This window comes from Neophocaena asiaeorientalis, unplaced genomic scaffold (assembly GCF_003031525.2).
Source record: "Neophocaena asiaeorientalis asiaeorientalis breed wild unplaced genomic scaffold, Neophocaena_asiaeorientalis_V1.1 scaffold75, whole genome shotgun sequence".
NCBI lineage: Eukaryota > Metazoa > Chordata > Mammalia > Artiodactyla > Phocoenidae > Neophocaena > Neophocaena asiaeorientalis.
Window position 1 is genome coordinate 1,358,631 of NW_020172719.1, and position 21,367 is coordinate 1,379,997.

Sequence of the window (21,367 nt, forward strand, 5' to 3'; positions counted from 1 at the left end):
TCTGAAAAGGTTACATAATGTATGGCATTCTGGAAAAGGCAAAACTATGGAGACAGTAAAGATCAGTGGTTGGCAGGGGTTTGGTGAGGAAGGAGGAGGGATGCCTAGTGCAGCAATTTTAAGGCAGTGAAACTGTCCTTCCTGTATGATACCATAATGCTGGATGATGCATTTGTCAAAACCCATAGCCTGTACCACACAAAGAGTGTGCCCTAATGTAAACAATAGACTTATTTAGTAAATACTGCAATAATAATGTATCGATACTGACTCATCAATTTTAACAAATGTACCACAGAAATATAGGATGTTAATAATAGGGAAAAAGTGGGACCAGGGGAGAGGAGATATATGGGAACTCTGTATTTTCTGCTTAATTTTTCTGTATAGCTAAACCTGCTTTAAAAACGTTTATTAATTGAAAAAGAACATGCTTAATATACAATATTTTATATATAACGTTGGGGAGGGGTAGCCAAAGACCCTCCCCCAATGAAAAAACTCCTGTCCTAGAATATATCGCTCATCCACCCCTCCACCCCACTCCCACAGAGCCCAGCAATGTCCGGCAAGAGCGGATACTTTGTACATTTCTGTTGATTCATTTTCAAAGCAAAGACCAGGCGCAATACCTGGCATACAGTATGTGTTCAGTGATACTTGCCGGATGAATAAACATAAGACTGGAATTCTAAAACATTGGCCTAAGAACCCCTGGAGATGGGCTTGCAGCTGCTCCTCTTCTGTGCTGTAGAGATGGAGTCCTCACTCTCTGGCTCTCACCAGCCCCAGCTGTGGCCACTCCTGGTGACATCTCAAGGGTAAAACCAGTGCCTGATTCATCCCTCATACTTCCACCCCATGGGCAGGACTTGCACACAGTAGGTGCATCCTGAATGTTTGCTGACATCAGTCTCTTTTCTCTGTAGCGCCTCTCAGGCTTCTGCAAGTAGCTAGACAAACTCACACAATGGCACTAACTCCAGCCACACCTGCCCATACACCTGTGACATCACAGCTGGAGGGCTGCTTCTCATATCCCCTATGACATGGCAAAGCTTCCCCTCTCCCCCAGATCAAGGTCATCTGGTACGTATCTCTGCTTCTTCCCTCTTCACCTCCAAACATACTCTATTTTCTCGCTCTTTCTATGCACCTGGAGAAGTTTCCCTGTGCTGTTTCATCTAACCGTACCATATCCACGAGGGCGCAGGAGGCGAGTAAAAGATGGGACCCTGCCTGCTAGAGGCTTACAAGAGAGGAAACCGAGTGTCAGAGAGAGTGAGTCACTTGCTCAAGGTCACACAGTGGGTGAGGAAGAGGCAGGCACTCAAATGCAGCTCCGTTTGACTCTAAAGCTCTCTGATGGCAAGCTCCGCTGAGCCTCTCTTGTCTGCATACTCTTCTGACGTTACAGCTTTGTTCATGCCGGTCAACCTCTTGCCCCGAAGTGCTCGCCAGCTCCCTACCGACCACTGGATGAATCTTCAGCTCTCTGGCCTTGACGTGATGCTCCCAAATGCAGGGGTCTCGGTCTACTGTCTCAACCTTGTTTCCTGTGATGCCCTGTCACAAAACCTATCCTGTAGCCACATTGAACTTCTTACCATTTCCTTGGTATATGTAGACTCTCTGGTCTTTGCTTATCTCCAGATAGCTTTCCCTTCTCCATCCTTCAAGGATGAAATGAAAGCCTACCTGTTTCATAAAATCTTCTCTGGGACATATAATTGGAAATAATTCTGTTCTCCTCTGTTAGCAGTCCTTCATCTAAACCACCATATGACATCCACCCACCCACTCACCCATCCACCCGCCTACTCATCCAGTATTGACTGGAAGCCTAACATATGCTAGGCTCTGTGCCAGGTGCCAGGGAGTCCACATTCTAATTAAGGGAGGCTAACAGTGAGGCTTCAACAAATGAACACACGATTGCTTCAGAGAGCCATCAGCCCCATGAATAAAATAAAACAGGGGCTTGGTTAAAGTCACGGAGTTTAGTGGGGATGTTTGAGCTCAGCTGATCAGAGATGACTTTGAAGCGGAGACCTGTAGGGTGAGAAGGAGCTGGACATGGGAATATCTGATGGGGCAGTGGCCCAGACAGACACGGTCTGTGGTAGGAAAGAGCCTGGGATGCCCAGCACCACGTGGGACATGGGGCCGGGCCACGGAGGGCTCCTCAGCCTCGGCCATGGTGAGTAGTCTGGATTTTAATCCTAGTGCAAGGGGAAGCTGCTAGGGCTTGTAAGCAGAAGGGTCAGCCTTCTGCTTCTGGTCCTGAGTGACTGGTAAGGAATGGCCCTCCTGCCATAAGCAACTATCAGAGCAGACAAAAATATAACCATTTTCAGGCAGTAGATAACATGCAGGGCAAGACTGCTACCCCCGAGAGATGGGAAGATCCAAGAGGGGTGTGCTGAGCCCTCTGCCTGGGGACAACAACTAGAGCCAAGCAGAACACACAGTCCCGCCAAGCTGAACAGGCAGGGCCAGAGAGTAGGGCAGCTGAAATAGCTGGAATCTGCAGTGTGGGGCACAGGAAAGGGGGAACTGTGCAGAGCGGATGCCCCAGATGTCCATGTGGAGGTTCCCACGAGGCTGTGGCTGATGTAAACATCCAGGGTGAGACCACCAAGACTTCCCATATAGCACCGCTTGGGGTTGAAAATGCAGGAGACACTAGAGGCCAGACGCCGCCAGGGAAAGAGCAGCGCCAGGGGATCGGGGCTCCCTCCCTGCCCGAGTAGACAGATCTGGTCAACACCAAGTATTCACCCTTGGTACCTGGCTGAGACACAGAAAGACCTTCCATTAGGGCGAAGAACCATGTCCTAAAGTAGGGTTTTCTACACTGTGGCACTATGGACATTTGGGACCCGTAATTCTTTGTTGCAGGGGCTGTCCTGTGCATTGTAGAATGTTTAACAGCCTCCCTGGCCTCTACTCACTAGATGCCAGTAACCCCCCAAGTTGTAACAATCAATACTGTTTGCAGACATTTCCAAGTGTCTCCTGGGAGGCAAAATTTCCCTGGTGGAGAGCCATCACTCTAGAGTAATCATTACTCTAGCTCCAACCTAATAAAGCCTAAAGCCAAGCCCTGGCAAGATCTACTGGGGAGACAGAGTTCAGAATCCCATTAAGTCCCATCCACTCCTATCAAATTAGAGGAGCTTGGGAAACAGCTTGGGATTTCCACAGATCCACACTAAAAAACAAGTTGAACCTATAGAAGTTTAAGGTGATCAGCCAGTAACTGAACTACTTATTAAAATAAAAAAAACAGCACTCTGCAGAGGAAGATAACAAAATCCAGAGTGTGTACAACATATTATTCACAATATTCAGTCAAAAACTACCAGACATGCAAGAAAACAAAACAAAACAAGAAACCAGAAAAACGTGATCTATATCCTTAAAAATGTCAGATTTAGCAAAGACTGTAAAGGAGTTATTATAGATATATTCAAAGCATTAAAGGAAAATACATTTGAATAACAACATCAGGAAGTTGCATGATCCAGATTCCTTTTTCAGAGCTCCCTGGGTCTGCTGTGTGAGGAAAAGAGTGAGTGAGTGAGTAAGAGGCCCACCTTGGAGGACGGGGCCCATCTTGGAGGCTATGCTATTAGCCCAGAGGAGGCTGGCTTGTGCCTCAGGAGTTTAGGCTCCATTTAAATTAGTGTGTTCAACCCTGGTGGATACTCTTAAAGTGGGGGACTGACAACTTAGAGCAGATGAGTCAAGAAAGAAAAAGCAAGTGAAAGAATAAACGAATATCTCAACATTGGGACCCAGGTGAGTAGAAAGCTGTCCCAAAGTAGAGGTGAGGGGCTTCCATGTCACAGGAAGGGCCACTCAGTGGCTGACCAGGTTACTACAGAGGGGATTCCTGCACTGGGCACCTCGGGTGGGAATCTCACCCAATGCTGAGATTCTAGGATTCCTGCAAAATAGTCACATAGGTCTGGGATGCTCAAAGACCCCAGAAGCAGGACTGTCAGCCCAATGCTGGGCAGAGAGAGAGTGAGCCCAGAAAGATCAGATATGACAGAAAGTTTCAGCATTGAATCCTTCACATGGCCGAGTCAGACTCACCTGGGTTCAAGTGCTAGCCGTGTAAGCAAGACGCTAGTGCTTTAACCTCTTGGAGCCCTGACTCCTCGTCTGAAAGCCTTTAGGTCATGGGTTTTAAGATTCTCAGATCCTGTAAGATAGGACTTTTCTCTCGGTCACAGAATCTAAGGACTTCTTATCGGTCATCAGAATTTAAGGTACTTATATATAGCACTTAGCTCCTGAGTCTGGAACAGAATAATTTTCAACACCTGACTCTTTGCTGATTGAGTGAATTGGATAAATTAAATGACAAGTTCGTAAAGCACAGTAACTGACAGAGAGTCAGCCATCAAGAAATGATAAGCAGTAACCAGTATCACTGCTCTTTCGGATACCTGAGCAGCTCTTCAACCACCGAGACCGCAGGTTAATAAGGTGCCGCTAAAACTGCAGAAAACTAAAAAGCACAAACCTTCACCTTGAGTAAACCTGTGGTTGGAAGAATTTAGTGGGTGCCCAGCGATGTACAAAATCTCACTGGAGTGTACAGGAATTCTGATTCTAACAGCAGGCGATTCTGAAGGAATTTCAAGCAGTAAAGAAACAAACATTCACTGTCTTTAAGTGTACATGATGTCAGATCAATAACGCATGTCTAATTCCAGAGGCGTTTACCTGACGACTGGAAGGAGCACACCTGTGTCAGGTGAATTCCGACCACTGCACAGCCCTTCACCACTGACTTTATTGTTATTGTGTGTCTTTCCTAAGAGACTGTCATCTCCTTGAAGACAAGAACAACGTGTGATCTGATTCTGCATCCCCCTGCTTGGTACTGAGAGGAAAACAAACCAGCATGGTGGGGCAGTGACCCTAACCCAGAATCAAATGTACCAAAAGGAGATCTTGGGGGATTTTCAGTCCCATGGCGTGAGGTTTGCAACCCCCATGTCAGTGAGGTTTGTGATCTTTTCCAAAACACATCCAATGTCTCTAAGTCGATATCAATTTTGTAAATATTGGTTTGAACGTCCAACAGCCAAGAGGCCCATTTTCTCTTGGGTCCCTGCCTGGAATCAGAGTACACTGCCAAATTCCATGGTCCCATCCCTGAGGTTCATCAGGTAGGGTTTTCTTTTATTTATTTTTAACATCTTTATTGGAGTATAATTGCTTTACAATGGTGTGTTAGTTTCTGCTTTACAACAAAGTGAATCAGTTATACATATGTCCCCATATCTCCTCCCTCTTGCATCTCCCTCCCTCCCACCCTCCCTATCCCACCCCTCTAGGTGGTCACAAAGCACTGAGCTGATCTCCCTGTGCTATGCGGCTGCTTCCCACTAGCTATCTATTTCACATTTGGTAGTGTATATATGTCCACGCCACTCTCTCACTTCGTCCCAGCTGGGTAAGCAGGTAGGGTTTTAAACCGAGGTCTTGTTTTCCCTGATTTGTCCTCCTTTGGGGTGGGGAGGGGGATAGACTTGGTGTTCTACGGGCTCTCACTGTTTGGGCATCCTTGGACCCCATCCCCAGGATCTGACACCTTAGCTACAGGCTCCAGTTCTCTCCAGAGAGGAGGCCGACTCGGGGAACTTGTACACGCCCTGGGAAAGCAGACCCCACGACTTGGATCTGTGACAGGCTTTTCTATTCTTGCCCTGAAAACACACACTTGAAACACAATGAAGCGCGAGAGTGGCAGGAATCTGGGGCAGGGAAAATGTGATTTCCTGCAAGAGCCCCTCCTCTCCCCAAACACTGAAAAGGCAGAAAATAAAAATTTGAGGGAAAAAAAAAATGGAGTGGAAGCACTTCACACTTCAGAGAGAACACAGGGCTGACAGAGAAGACAAATAGATGTTTAGAAAGTTATAACAGACCACGGAATGCAAATTGCCAGGGGACAAAGGCGGCGAGTTGCTGTGTAGCTTCAAGGGCTTGACGAGAAACTTAATTTACTGGACCCATGATAAAAGCTCTCGGTTCTGAGTTCAAGGCCTCCCCTTTGGGCTGTGAGGCCTAGGCTTGCCCTGGCCAGCGCCAGTGGCGTGGACACAGGATGAGGAACACCGCCGACTTCCCGGCGCCCTCCTATGTGCCGGGCACCCAAACTGAAAACTACAAGTGTGTTTGCATTCCCAGGCACACTGGCTTCACGGCTACTCTATGCAGTAGATATTCATACCTGGACGGACAGGTGAGTTCCTTGAGCCCAGAGAAGTAAAGGGATGGGCTGAAGGCTGCCCAGCAGCTCAAGGGCAGTAGTGTCTCAAATTTCTTTCCCTCAACACCAGATTCCACTGCACTGAAAACCCCTCTCTCTGGAGAGCAAACCCCCAACCACAATGTATGCTACGTCACCGTAATGCAAAGTCACACAGGCTCTGGTGGGAATCGTCCTTCCTTCACTCATTCAATAACTATTTATCGAGCGCGTACTGTGGGGCAGGCACAGTTCTGGGGGCTGGAGTTCTACAGCGAACGAAACAGATCAGTCACCTGTGCTCGCTCATGGAGCCTACACTGTAGCGTGTGGGGGACAGGGATACACAGTGAATGACATCTGAATGTTGGCAAGTGTCAGGGAGAAACCAAAGCTGGGAAGGTGGGCAGAATGTGTGGAGGGTGGAAGGGGGCTGCAGTTTTAAACCAGGTGGTTGGGAAGCCCTCATGGACACTACATACAGCCTTTTAGACCTGGAAACAACTTCCATGGCTCTCTCGACCCCACGTTCTCCTTTGAGGAAGGTGTTCTCCCAGCTCCCAGGCTCCCAAAACTTAGCTCGTTACCTACTTTCGCTTTCTGGAGTTCTCTCTCCTGCTTCACTAGCTGGGAGACAGGAAGAGGCGGCTGTTGTGAATACTCCCTGACCCGGCCCGACAATCAGTTTGTTTTTTTTTTTAACATCTTTATTGGGGTATAATTGCTTTACAATGGTGTGTTAGTTTCTGCTTTATAACAAAGTGAATCAGTTATACATACACATATGTTCCCATATCTCTTCCCTCTTGCGTCTCCCTCCCTCCCACCCTCCGTATCCCACCCCTCTAGGTGGTCACAAAGCACCGAGCTGATCTCCCTGTGCTATGCGGCTGCTTCTCACTAGCTATCTATTTTACGTTTGGTAGTGTATATATGTCCATGCCTCTCTCTCACTTTGTCCCAGCTCACCCTTCCCCCTCCCCGTATCCTCAAGTCCATTCTCTAGTAGGTCTGCGTCTTTATTCCTGTCTTACCCCTATTTTTTTTTCTTAAATTACATATATATGTGTTAGCATACGGTATTTGTCTTTCTCTTTCTGACTTACTTCACTCTGTATGACAGATTCTAGTGGGAATGTGAACTGGTACAGCCACTATGGAGAACAGTATGGAGCTTCCTTAAAAAACTACAAATAGAACTACCATATGACCCAGCAATCCCACTACTGGGCATATACCCTGAGAAAACCATAATTCAAAAAGAGTCATGTACCAAAATGTTCACTGCAGCTCTATTTACAATAGCCCGGAGATGGAAACAACCTAAGTGCCCATCATCCAACAATCAGTTGTGATGCAGAATCCCTGCCACACAAGCCCAGAGGGGCCAGGAGGGTCTCTCAAAGGGAATTTTCCCTTGTCCAAGGCCCCGGAGCTGGGGTCCAGAGCTTTGCACCAGTCAGGCTCCCTGTGTCCCTTTGTAAATATAAATGACACAGCAAATAGGCGTGTCTGAGCCCCTTGTAAGCAGGAGGGAAGGGAGCTGGGCCCGGACCTGGAATTAATAGAGCTGCTGGATCCTGGGGAGGCTGCGGGGCTGCATCTAAGCTCCTCACCATTCTGGTCCAGATGCCGGGAGAAGAGCGTCCTATGGGGAGGGAAGGCACCCTGGGGACCGTCTTTCTCCTGTGGGTCACTGCCTCCCCTCCCCCTGATGACGGGCATGGGCACCCCCACCCCCACCCCAGGCCCCAGACTTCAGGGAACCCCCAACATGTCTGCAGAGAAGTGAAGCTCTGATGGTAATGTGCAGCCCCCCAGTTATCACTGGAGCCCCAGGACAGGGCCGGTGCCTCAGGCTGCAGGAGAGACCAGGAGACTTGGGGGTTCTAACGCGTGCAGCCTCAGCCATCAGCACCCCCCGCCCCTGAGGCCCCCACTAAGTCAGCCTCTGGAAGGCATGAGAGGGAAAGGCTTGGCAGGAGTGCAGCCGCTTCCCAGCCCCGTGAATGTATGTATAAAAGGCTGAATCGTTCACTGGCTTTGGCGCAGGGACGGTTATCAGTAACAAGCGGTCACTCTTCTCAACTGACTGGAAGGAAGGACGAGAAGCTGTGATCTTGCCCAGTGCCTCTCCCTCTTCTTACATGGAGAGGAACTCAGGCGAGGAGGGGTGACTCTGCCCCCTTATGCCAGACTGTGGGCCCCCGGAGGGGAAGTGGGGGGGGTCTCACTCATTCTACACGCTGATGTCTGGCACATAGGTTCATGCAACGAGCATCTGGAATAACGTAAGGTGCAGCTTTGCCAGGCTCTGGTGACAGATGAGTGGTACACAGGACTAACGGGATGCCCGTCCTCGTAGGGTCTGCAGATCAGGAAGGACTCCCAACCAAGTGCTCACTTCACCCCCTGCTGACCCCTCAGTGCCCCTGAGATCACTGACCACCCCCCACTCCCCAGGGACCGGATGGAGCAGCCCCGGGGACCAATGACCTCCCCGTGGCTCACCTGTCCCCATCACCTCTCCTTCCCAGCTCTCCACCCAGGTGGCTCCAGAATCAACGCTTGAGTCCCTCACAGCCTGCACACTGCAACTTCTAGATCATCCCCACGAAACAAGTGTGTTCACACTCCGCGAGCAGCCAAACAACTAGACCGAGTGACACTTTCCAGGAACTTGCCTTCTTGGTGCAATTTGAAGTACAAATGGGAAACTAACTTAAGATGATTATTCAGAAAAAAAAGAAAAATCTGCACTGGCTAAAAGGAGAACACTACCAAGAGACCCAAGACCGAGGCTTTTACTGACCTCCTGATAAAATATTTCCAGCCAGCAGCTCTCCGACCAACCTTCTCTGTGAGAGCTGGCCTCTAGCGTCGGGTGGGAGCATGTGACCACCTAAAGCCCTAATGCCGCCCAGATGTCCCTCCAGCCCCGGCTGTGGCCCAAACTTCAGCCAACCACCTTTCACTTGCACTATTTTTGCCATGTCCATGTTTGTTCTAATATTTATTTAATACTGCCTTACTAACGCAACACTGTAAAGCCATTATGCTCCAATAAAGATGTTACAAAAAAGAATGTTATGACAAGATAATAAACATAATTTGCAAAATAAAAAAATTAACCTTGTTTATTTTATCATGCATATATACACACACACACACACACACACATATATATATATTTTTTTTTTACCAGTCATTATTTGATGGATATTTATTTCCAATGTTTCCTATGATAAACTATTTCTTTTTCTTTTTTTTAGCAAACCTCTATGTGCATGCCTCCTTATGCACACACGTAAGGGATGTTCTGGGCGGCAGCCTATGCTCACTTCTGGTTTTCAAAGTTCTTGCCAAATTACCCTTCAGAGTATGTGTGTGAGGTTGTGGGGAGGGGTGTCACATATATACACGTGAGTGTGTATACTGTCGGGCCTCTGTATTCACGGGTTCCACATCCTCAGATTCAACCAACTGCAGATGGAAAATACTACGTGGTCTGTGGCTGGTTCAGTCTGCAGATGCAGAGCCTGTGGATATGGAGGGCCAACAGCAAGGGACTTGAGGATTTGTGGATTTTAGTATCTTTAGAAGACTGGCTCCAGGACTTCACACAGAAAACAAAATCCTCAGATGCTCAAGTCCCGTAGTCGGCCCTCTGTACCTGGGGCTCGCATCCGGGGATTCAAACAACCACACATCGTACTGTAGCGTTTACTGAAAAAAAAAAAAAAAAATCCATGTATAAGTGGACCCACACAGTTCAAACCCGTGTTGTTCAAGGGTCAACTCTGTGTGTGTGTGTGTGTGTGTGTGTGTGTGTGTGTATTTTGATTTGGTTGATATCCCAGATTTTTTTCTAATGTACATTAAGTACATAACTATAAAAGGAAACGAATATTCCTCCACGGCTGGGTCATCATGCTAGACCTTCATGGTCATCTGATGGGGCAGGCAAGTACAGCCTGGGATCCTCATTCTAAAGAAGAGGGGACTCACCCCAGAGAGGTGAGGAACCTTGCTTGAGGCCACATCTCCAATAACGGAGAGTAGGAGTCAAAACCAGTGGCCTCTGCTTCTTCATGGTCTGGAATATGTACAAATGGGAACAGTTGTAACTGGGTGGTGTGGATCTGTTTTCTTAAGACCTCACCTCCCTTCATTTAGGAGTTGTCCTTCCCAGAACCCAGGAACCCTGGGCTCTAAGTCTTCACTGGGTAGCTAAGCTGCTGTGTGGCCACAGGCAAGTGGCTCAGCCTCTCTGACCTAGATCTCTCTATCTGTCGAGCAGACATTCCAGCTGGGGCATTGTGATTCTACTGACCTGCTCAGATGCTGCCCTCTCTCCCCGCAAGGAGACAAGCTTTGCGTGATGCACTAGCCTCCAAAGTTTGAGGAGCCATCAAAACCCTCACGCAGACTCATCATGACTGTACACTCCACTGCCTGCCTTTCAGCCCCCAGAGCAGAACAAGAGCAGGTTTGGGGCTGTTCCCACCTCCCTTTCCAGACATGCTGAGCCGTTCCTGCAACACACCCCAGCCTCCAAAAAACACTAGCTACCTGGAGTTTTGTTTTCCTTACCCTTTGGGGTCACTATCCGTATCTCTGTCCAGACAATCAGCTATGACTATTGCTTTTTGGTGGAGACACACACAAACATATCCATTTTCTGGCCATTACTGAGAGAGAAACAAAAAACATTACAGCTCACAGATCTGGTGAGCTGGAGGTTTTTAGACTTCTTGCTAAAGCAACAAAATCTTTCTTTAAAAACCAAAATAGCTCTGGCTCTTATATTCATTCAGCAAACATTTACTGAGCTATTATGTACCAGGCACTGAGCTATCCAGGGCCTAGGGACACAGTGGTGGGCAAGGCAGATACAGACCCAGAGTCCAAGGTGCCTTCTTAGAGAGGCCCTTCCTGGCCACCTGTTGGGAATCACAGCCCTTTTCCCCAGCACTCTTTCCCCACGTCCATACTTTGTCTCCATGGTTCTTGCCACCATCTAACGGATGGCATCTTTTACTTGATTTTGTTTACTACCTTCTTCCCCAACCAGCATATAAATTCCATGGGGCAGGGATCACTCTTTTGTCCACTGTCTAATTCCACATGCCTAATACCTATAATAGTCTCTGACACCAGAGTAGGCACTCAGTAAATATCTGTTGCAAATAAATGGAAAGTAAATAAATCATACAGGTCATACATATATATGACATATATATGTGATTATTTCATCGCAAACATGATAAGTGCTTTGGAAAGTCAGTCCAGGGGTGCATGGTTGGCAGTTGGGACAGACCTGCCTGACCAAATAATGTTTAAACTGAATCCTAAAGGGTGACTGTGTGTTGTTCAGGCAAGGTGGGGAAGGAGGGTCTCGGGGAGAAAGAGGGTTCCCAGTGGAGAAACAGCATGTGCGAAGGTCCTGGGGCGGAAAGGAGCCCAAAATCTGGAATTCTAAGATGTGGAGTGATAGAGGAGGAGAGTGATGGGGGATGCAGCGAGGAGGCAGCTCACGGAGGACCTTAGAGGCCCCTCCACTTGGATCTTATTCCAAAGACCACAGGGAATCCCAGAATGGATTTAAACAAAGAGGTGCCCACCAGATTTATATTTCAAAAAGATCACTCTGCTGCTGGGTGGGGAGTAGCCTGGAGGGGTTAAGAGCCACTTCTGGAAGACCAGTTAGGAGGTGTCTGTAGTTGTCAAATGGGAGATGGTGGTGGCCTGAATGAGGCTGGTGGCAGTAGAGGCAGAGGGCAACAAGGATGGAGTGGGGGGATCAGGTGGGGGTCGGAGCCCATCAACCTTCCCCTCACAGGTGTCTGAAGGTTCTTCAACTCGGGGGTCAGCAGACTTCCTCTGGAAAAGGCCAAACAGTGAATATTTAATGTTTTGCAGGTATGCAGGAAAGCGTTACCACAGCAGGCCCGACGCTGCTCTCCAGGAGGCATGGCTTGCCCTGGTGCCTGGGAACTCCACTTCGACATTCCCTATGATGCCAAGTGATGCGGTTGTCCGCATGCCTGGGGCACTCAGTGCTGCTGGACCAGCCTGCCTGGACTGTCCATGCAAGCAATGCACTTTACAGTGAATTCCTGCTTTCCTGATGGGGGTCTGCAATCCACAGGACTGTGATCGATCACGCACTTAATAAAATGCCCCCATTAAAAAGCCGGACTCCAAGTCCGGAGCAGTCTCCTCTGGGCAGAAGTGCTGCCCACGTGCTGCCGCATCTCGATACTGGAAGAAAGAGGACGTTCTGTGCAGCCTCTCCCGTCAGGAAGGGGAGAGACTGCTCTACGCCTGGTGTGGATTCCTCCAGACTTTGCCTGATGTGTCTTTTTCTCCCACTGATGATGGAAATAAACCAAATCCAAGAGGATAACTTCTTCTACGTCTTGCAAGCCCTTCTAATAAATCCCTGGATGTGGGGTGGTGATGGGGGGAGGTCTTGGAACCCTTGATACAGGGGGTCATATGGTTTCTGCCTCAACTACCCAATTCTGCCTTTGAAGAGCCACAGACAATACGTTAAAAAAAAATAATACCATGGCCATGTTCCAATAAGACCTTATTTATAAAAACGGGCAGAGGGCTGACTGTGGCGTGCAGGTCACAGTTTGCCGATTCATGCTCATGGAAAACTCAGGGCTCTCCGTATCTACTTTGAAAACCACTGACTGAATTCACCCTTTCATGTCATCAGCGGGGAACTGAGGCCCAGAAGGAGAAAGGGAGAAGGAACCTGTCGAAGGTCACTCAGGACCAGTGGCATAACCAGAGGAAGAATCCACGTCCTGACTCCCAGCCCCGTGTGCTTTCCACCACTCCAAGCAGCCGCTCCATAGAACAGCCTTGCCGATACGTGCTGGCCTGGGACCCAGAGGCCTAAAGGAAAGATCCGGTAGGAATCTGGGATGATTCGGGCAGGTGGTCTGAATGGGGAACCGCCTGGCCTCACTTCTGTTCTGCGTGTGGAGGTGGGTGTGTGCGCGCACACGTGTCTATGTGTAGGGCTCCAACGTTGTAGGTATCAGCTGGGTTTTTGCAAACTTTTCTGATCATCAGAATGGCCTCTGAAGCTTAATGATACAGATGCCCAGGTGCCATCTCAGCCCCCCGAGAAAATGCATTTCAGCACGTGCCAAGGTGTTCTGAGGATCAGCCAGGTTTGGAAACTCTGGGAGATGCTCGGGACTGGCCAGCCCTGAGGACCGGGAGAAGGAAGCCGGCGGGCAGAGGAGGGAACAGGACGGCTATCCGGATCAAGGCAGAATTTGTGGACCTAACAAAAATGCACGGAGCAGTGACTGTGGAAATCTGTTTTCCAAAACTGCTTCTTCAACCGAGCCTTTGGCATCGGAGGTTGGAGTCAGTGAAGCCAGTCGTCAGGAGCTAATTTCCTTCTTCCTGGGATTCTGCTTGCAACTCAGGCTGCTGCTTGTTGGGGCCTGAGCCTCGGGGCCCTCACGGTGGGGCAAACTGAGACAGAAACGAGCACACGGGCCCTGCTGCCGTCCACCTGAACCCACCGTAATGAGCTACAAGCTGAGCTGTGCGAACCAGCACTCCTCACACCCCCATTCTCCTAAGAGGGGGCGGCCGCGAGCCAGAGACGGAAGACTTGACATCTCTTGCAAGCCTCGTGATCGGCTGAACACAGATTCCACACTCTACGGCACGATCTGTGTTTGTTTTCAAAGAAAAACGAGCGCCTCTTCACCCACTAAGATATCTGTTGAGCATGTTATTTCACACATTGGAATTGCCAGGGGGCCTTCAAAAGATACTGAGACCTGAGACCTACCCCCAGAGAGTTTGTTTTAAATGGCATGGGTTGTGCTCTGGGTCGGAATCAGGATGTTCAAAAGCTCCCCAGGAGTTTCTAACAAGTAGTGGAGGTTGCGAAGACCTGGGCCCCTAAGATGCTGCGTTCATCTGTTGTCTAACACCTCCCCCCTGCCGGCACACCACCCCTACCCACCTGGAGAGGCTTCGGCATAAACAGTTCTACCCAGAATTCAGAACGGCTGATGCCTTTCCAAAGACAACTGACAGCTTAGCCAGGTCACCAGTTATTTGGTTTCTGTGACCTACCCCCGCAAGGAGAATCACCAACAAAGACCCAGTTTCTCTCAGAGAAGCACGCCTGCAGAGATCTGTGTTCTTAGGTGGAGAAAAAAGTGTATTTTTATTTTAAATGACCTCTAACTGAAACGTAGCATTTCCTTCAATGACAAAGGCAGGCAACAGACCACAGTACCGTAATCGGTAGAAATCCCACATATTTTCGTATCACTGTACAGAGTTCTCCAAATATCACATATGCTCATCACTGCTTTGAAATCATGGAAATCAGTCACCTCATGCTGGATCTTGCTACATTACCATGTCATAAATCTCTCTTTTTCATGTTTTGGTGATTGTATTTCAATGTATTTGATTCCCTGTGCATGTAATTTATGCATTGAAAAGTATTATTCTGAGAAGGGGCCACAGACTTCCTTCAGTGGGTCGTTGAGGCTCCGTGTAGAAGGCTTCCCAGAGGTGGAGGGCAGCTGTGCACGGAGCCAGCGACTCTTACCTGTGGGTCGGAGAGCCGGGAGAGGTCGGGGTATAGGTAGAACTTGATGCCTTCGGAGGCCCCGGGCAACGTGACCCCCCGGATCAGAAGGATCAGCAGCATGACGTAGGGGAACGTCGCGGTGACATACACCACCTGCCAGGAGAGGAGAGGGAAGAATCAAGAAGGAGCGACAGTGGCAGGCAACGCGGCAGGCCCCTAACCTCTCGCTGGCAGCAAAGGGCCGCCCAGCGCAGCGGTAAGAAGTGAGCCCCAACACAGCTTGTTCTCGCACCCACCCCCTCAAGGCTGGGTCCTGCAGTGAGCGCCTACTGAGAGCCCACAGTGGTGCTGTACCAGTGCTTTCCAATCTTTTTTGGACCAGAACGGAAGAAAGCAATATGTACGATATCACAACTCATACACACATAGAGCTGAGACAGGAAGTTTCACAAACTCATGCTCATCTCACGTGTGTGACACACTCTAGTATTTTCTGTCATACTGGGTCATTTTAAGAACTCGTCACGGCCTTTAAATTCATGTCAATTCACTAATGGGTCTTGACCCACATTTTTTTTTTTTTTTTTTGTATGCGGGCCTCTCACTGCTGTGGCCTCTCCCGTTGCGGAGCACAGGCTCCGGACGCGCAGGCTCAGCGGCCGTGGCTCACGGGCCCAGCCGCTCCGCGGCATGTGGGATCTTCCCGGACCGGGGCACGAACCCGTGTCCCCTGCATCGACAGGCGGACTCTCGACCACTGCGCCACCAGAGAAGCCCCAAGAGGGGAGGGGAGGGGAGGAGAGGAGAGGAGAGGAGAAAACAGAGAAGGGAATGGGAGGGGGAGAGGAGGATGGGAGCTGTTTAGGGTGGGAAAGACCCAGTGTTTTCCTGGAATCATTTCCGCTTGGTCTGCTTGGATGCAAGCGATTGGACCCAATGAACCTGAGAGACCCTTGCAGCCCATGGAATCTGTGCAAGAATCAAGGCAGTGAAAGGAATGAAATCTTCCCTAAGCTTTCCTGAACAAGAGCTGCGTAGAAGGAGACAGCAACACCTTGACAGAGCACAGGAGTTCCTGTTCTATCTGAGGTGCCCTCAGGACTCAGTGTCCCCCCCGGTCTTACTTTTTCTCCCTCATCACATCTTCTCCTCCAGTCACTTCCTCCCTCCGCCTATTTAGAGCATCAACTTGTTAATATTTGGGGGCCACAGACACTTCTGAAAATCTGATGACAGTTATGGACCCTCTCCCCCCTTCCCCCAAGTGTGCACTTTCACAGATACGTGCACCAGCTTTTGGATGGTCCAGAGGCTCAGATTCCTCAAGTAAAGAACCTGTGCTCTAGGACCTAAGATCTTAATCCCTCCATCACTCTGGAGCCTCTCACCCCTTTGCAACGCAGGGTTCCTTTCACTAGTGGCTCAGGCCTTCACTCCACTCATTTATTTATTTACTCACTCATTCACCCACACACCCTAAACACTCCTATGTACCGAACACTGAGCTAGACTCCTGAATGAATGGGAGTCACAGGATGAAAGTTTCTGTTTCAAGAGGCTTCCCACTGACAGAAAAGACAGGCGTGTATGTAGGTAGATAACTAATGCACTGTGTAATCGGGGGAATGCAAAGGATGATGGAGCACAGAGAAGGGAGTAGCTAATCTCAGGGGTAGTCAGAGAGGGCTTCTCCAAGGAGGTGATCCAGATGTTCCGTAAAGGATGAATAGGAGTTCAGGACATGGGAAATGGAGACGGAAGGAAGAAGGAACAAATAAAATCCTACTATATGCTGTGCACTTTACACGACAATAGGAACTGCTATGTTTATTCACCACTTCCACACACCAGGCATCATTCTTCAGATAGTTACGATCATCGACTTTTTAGATATGAGGAATGTCAGAGAGGTCACTGCTAACTCACCTAGGGTGGCCCAGCTAAGGAATGGCCGATGTGGGATTCACAAGGAGGCCTGTCTGACTTCAAGGGCATGCAATCAACCATGAGGCTGTATATGTGACTCCCACGACAGCAATGCAAATTCAGTGTTATTTTCCCCATTTTTAGAGATGTGACTCTCAGAGAAGTTAAGTCATTTGGTTGGTAAGTGACAAAGCAGGGATTTAACCTCAGTCCTGAACAACAGGAAATAAGAAGCAGCAGGGGGTGGTGTCCATGGGTCCTGCCAACACAACCTGGAAGCCTGGATGATCTCACCCAGACACTGTTCCTAACCTACCATGATGGCACCCACCTCAGGCCACCCACAACTCTGCCCCACAAATTTCGATGTCCGTGTTCCCAGTTCAACCACTGGCTCAATCGACAAGGCATGTAATCAATACAAACAATTTCTTGCTGTCACATATATGGTCATCCAAAGAAGTTGAAAGCAAGTCAAATATATAACTATAGACCAGTAGACGATACTAGTAATAATAAATTAGAGACCAGTAAACAGTAAATGTCGATGGTTCCTGCCCAGAGAGCTAATTAAGATTGCTATAAAATCTCCACTTCCCTTAGCTTTGTAGGCACAATCTATCACAGATCGTCAGCATTTCACACAAATGCTTGATTCTCCTCCTTCAAAATGAACCCCCCTAATCAACCAGCTTATGTCTATGAAGCTGGGAAGGCTAAAATCTATTGCTTTCATCGTATAATTTCCACTTTGGTCTCTGTTGTACGGCAGAAGATTAATTATCCAAAATGCCCAGGACCTGATGAATGATATTTCTGGAGCTTAAGCCCCAATGCTCGCAAAATTTAGGGAAAAAGATGTTATCCCGTAAAACATAAGAGCAAACGAAAATCACAGACATTTGGCCTTCATCTATGGGACCATCTTGATGTGAATAAACGTGCTGGTTGTGCTCTGTCTGGTCTGTGGTGAGTGGACTGGGCCACTGGTGTGGCATCAGGGTCATTTATAACCTAGCCACACGCAGCCTGCCATGCCCTTGGCAGTACACAGAGCAGACTGCTCCTCAGTCAGCACACGGGCAGGATTCATTAAGTGGCTGACGATTATTCTGAAACAATTCCCATGTTCAGAGTTCTAAATGGAGGCTCTGCTTCTATAGGACATTTAGGAGAACCCCACTCTCTCCACTGGCACCCACACCCTCCTTTTTACACTCATTTTGTAAAACCATAAGGGAAATAAAATATTCAGGTAAATTGCCCGAAGACCACAGCGCGGACGAGCCAGCCTGCCAAAATGAAACCACTGGGTGTCAGGCCTCAGCTAGAACAATCCCTTCGTAAGCTGATGTGTGAGAGCCCGGAGCCAGGGTACAAAAGGTGGTTCGGGAGGATCATTATGTAATGCACGCAAGTGGAGAGCAGTATGAAAACTGAGATGCATTGCTGGCCCAGCTCTCCTAAAAGCCCCTTGCAATCTGTCTCTACCCTCAGCCATCCTAGACACGTGCGTATCACCTTTGATTTTTCCCAAGAGTGCCTGTAGACTGTCCAAACAGTACACATCTTGCTATCGAGAACTTGCACGTAAATGGTACACATGCTGCCACATCCCTCCTGTGCCCATGCCAGACATCACTCACTGATCATGATACCCTGAAGCTAAGCCTGGATGTGGCCCCAGAACCCTCCGCATGGGACTCCAGGCAGCCCCATTTTCAGCTGGGAAGAACCCGCTATCCGCTCCCCTTGCTCTAGTCCATTTTTCACTCATGCCTTCACCATCCACTGCAGGTCCTTAGGCCTGGCCCTCAGAATGGTGAGACCAGGTGTTGTGCTCAAGAACTGCTGGATGTGTGCACACGGATGAGGTGCCTAGGGTCATGAACCCACCACAGCAGCATGAAACCGGGAAAGGAGGCTAGAGAGACAGGTTGGAGGGTCTCCAGGAAGGGCTCTGGCCTTCTCCTGGCAGTGACAGCGGTGTTGGGGCTGGGTCTCCAAAGCGAAGCAGGAACAGGAGAGTTGAGTCAGGCAGGGAAGGTATGGAACCAGCCAAAGATGTGGAAATGAGCACAGATCTGGTCCCCTGGGATGTCTAGGCACCTCCAGGTTGTCCTGCGGGTGCTCAGGCTGCAGTCAGCCTCACCGAGGCTGCCCTCACATCCCAGCGGGAGCGTCAAGTCCTGCCAACGTGATCTCCAACTATACTCTGAAATTACACCCTGCTTTCATCCTCATTGGCAGGGCCCTTCATCACCTTTCTTCTCAGTCATGTGACAGCCCCATTCCATAGCCCAAGTTTTAAAAATAAGAATCTGGCCTGTGTCTTCCTGCTCCTGAGTCCACCTCCCAGTCTCTCACTCAGGGTCCTGGGATACAGAGCGAAGGGCTGGGCTTCACGTCAGGAACCCTGTGCTCCAACCCTGGCGCTGCCCCCACTTGCTGTGCGACTCCATCGGTCTCCACCCCTCCCCCAACCACTCTGCTCTCACTGTGCCAGGTTCCCCGCCGCTGGGGCGCATGCCAGGCCTCCTTCAGGCCTCCCTGCCTTTTCATGCCTCCCTTTGTCCAGAACGTCCACCCCCGGCTCCTGGGCCACCCAAGGCGTTAGTCCTGGGTACGCCCGAATCCCCACAGGGCTGAGGACTCCTCACAGCCAGGGGCCCTGCCTTCCAGCTGCGATATCGTCCAATCTACTGTCCACATCAGGCAGGGAGGCCCCCGGTGGTGGGTTTCAAGTACCTCAGTCTTACGTCAGGAGCCACCCTCCTCACTATAAACCACGCCTGTCTGCCACGTCCTCCCTGACCCTCACCCCACATCCATCCCTCAGTCACGCCAGCATCTGCCCAGCACTGTAGCTGTTCTCTGTCAGCTGTTTTATTGTCTTGCAAATTTAACATTTCTAAAATGTAAGTTCCACAGAAAAAGGGAGTTGGGTCTTTTACATTCTCTGCTGCATCCACAGTGCCCAGGCTGGCATAAGGTACATACAATGTGCTCAATAAATATTCGTTAGAGAAACAAATCAGTAGTCTGATATCTGGACCCCGAGGTTAGAATGCAGGTCTTCAGAATAGCTCTTGTGCTTTGTCCATCTGAAATGCTAGAACCACATAAAATGGGGTTCAGAAAATTGCATCGGATTTTAGGGAGTGTTCATAAATAAAGAAACCACAGGAGATGTGGCTTTAAAAGACAGGCGAGTCCACTGATGGAGGGCAAGGAAGTTCAGGTGCAAAGTTCAGTTTCAAGATGTCTGAGGCCCTAGGATCTGTCTGGAAGGGAGCCAAGCAGGGCTCAGGCATTACGCTAAATTATGCAGGGTCTGCTTACGGGCATAATAAGGTCACTGACAAGGTACCATCAAGCCTGGCTGTTCCTGGCCACTGCCAGTGGTGGTTTGGACCCAGAGAGGTGGGTGTGGGGGGAGGAGGGTCTCAGCTGTCAGACCTCTCAGGCCTCTGAAAGGAGACTCCTGACCAAAGCATACCCTTTGGTTCAGAAAGAGGTTGGGTTGGGTTTTTTTTGTTTTTTGTTTCACTATTGTTTAATTTCCTTTTAGCAGGTCAAGTCCTACTGAATATAAAGGTTAGCACAATTGGTGGTAATTGTACTGTATCCTGTTTTAATTGACTCTAATTGCTCATTTGCATTCCAATACTGGAATTGTGGGGTGTCTTCTCCCTACTTCCAGGACAAAGCTATTTATTTCATAGGGGGAGGGGATGGTCGGATCACTGAGAATGCCACGAAAGTTGAAGAAGGGCTGCCCCTCCCTACGTTTTCTAGGATAATGGAGTCAATTGGAAAGCTGAGCATTGTTCAAAAGGCATTGAGCTAGCAGGGTGGTGTTGGGGCAAGGACCCAAGACCACAGGGTCAGAAGGTACAGTTTGCTGAGCAGTTTGGGCAAGTTCCATACTCTCCCTGGGCTGGCATTCTACCATCGACAATGAGGCGAGGTTAACTAATCCAAACTGTAATCACTCTTACCATCTTGCCAATTTTTTTTTTGCCACATACACGTATCATCTTTGCATTATTTACTTAATATTTTCTATAAATCAATATGCTCTTTTACATTAAATAAATATTATGTAATAAGAAAACTGTAAGTTGCCGCGATAAACTGAAAACCATTCTCTCTTACCACAAATAGAAGATAAATGCAAAAATAAATGCAATGAAGATAAAATGGGATTAAATTCTAAGCCAAAGGTTCTGAGTCTGAGCTGTGTTCTCTCTTAGTTCAAAACCAAGTATAGCAAGTGTCAGAGAGGTGCTAAAAAATAAGCCAGCTTACTGCACCTTTTGCCTTAAGACACATGAAAAGGGAATACTGTCTCATTATGTGATGGGATGTTCTTTAATCTGGGCTCATATATCACCAAAATCACCCTGTGGACCGCCAGGAGAAAGAACACTTCCCCTATGTGTGAGAAAGACAGGATGGATGAAGCTGACGTCCATCCCCGCAACTGCAGTGTCTCCTAGAGCAGCGGTCCCCAACCTTTTTGGCACCAGGGACTGGTTTCATGGAAGACAATTTTTTCACAGATGGCCGGGGGG

General features: G+C 48.9%; 1 protein-coding gene across 1 annotated transcript in view; it reads right to left on the bottom strand.

Moving 5' to 3' along the window:
• Window positions 1-21,367, bottom strand: part of SLC6A11 (solute carrier family 6 member 11) — a 121,033-nt gene that overhangs the window by 51,048 nt on the left and 48,618 nt on the right. The window contains exon 6 of the mRNA XM_024740201.1: window positions 14,883-15,017. Within this exon, the coding sequence (XP_024595969.1) occupies window positions 14,883-15,017 (135 nt within the window). The remainder of the gene's footprint in view (window positions 1-14,882; window positions 15,018-21,367) is intronic.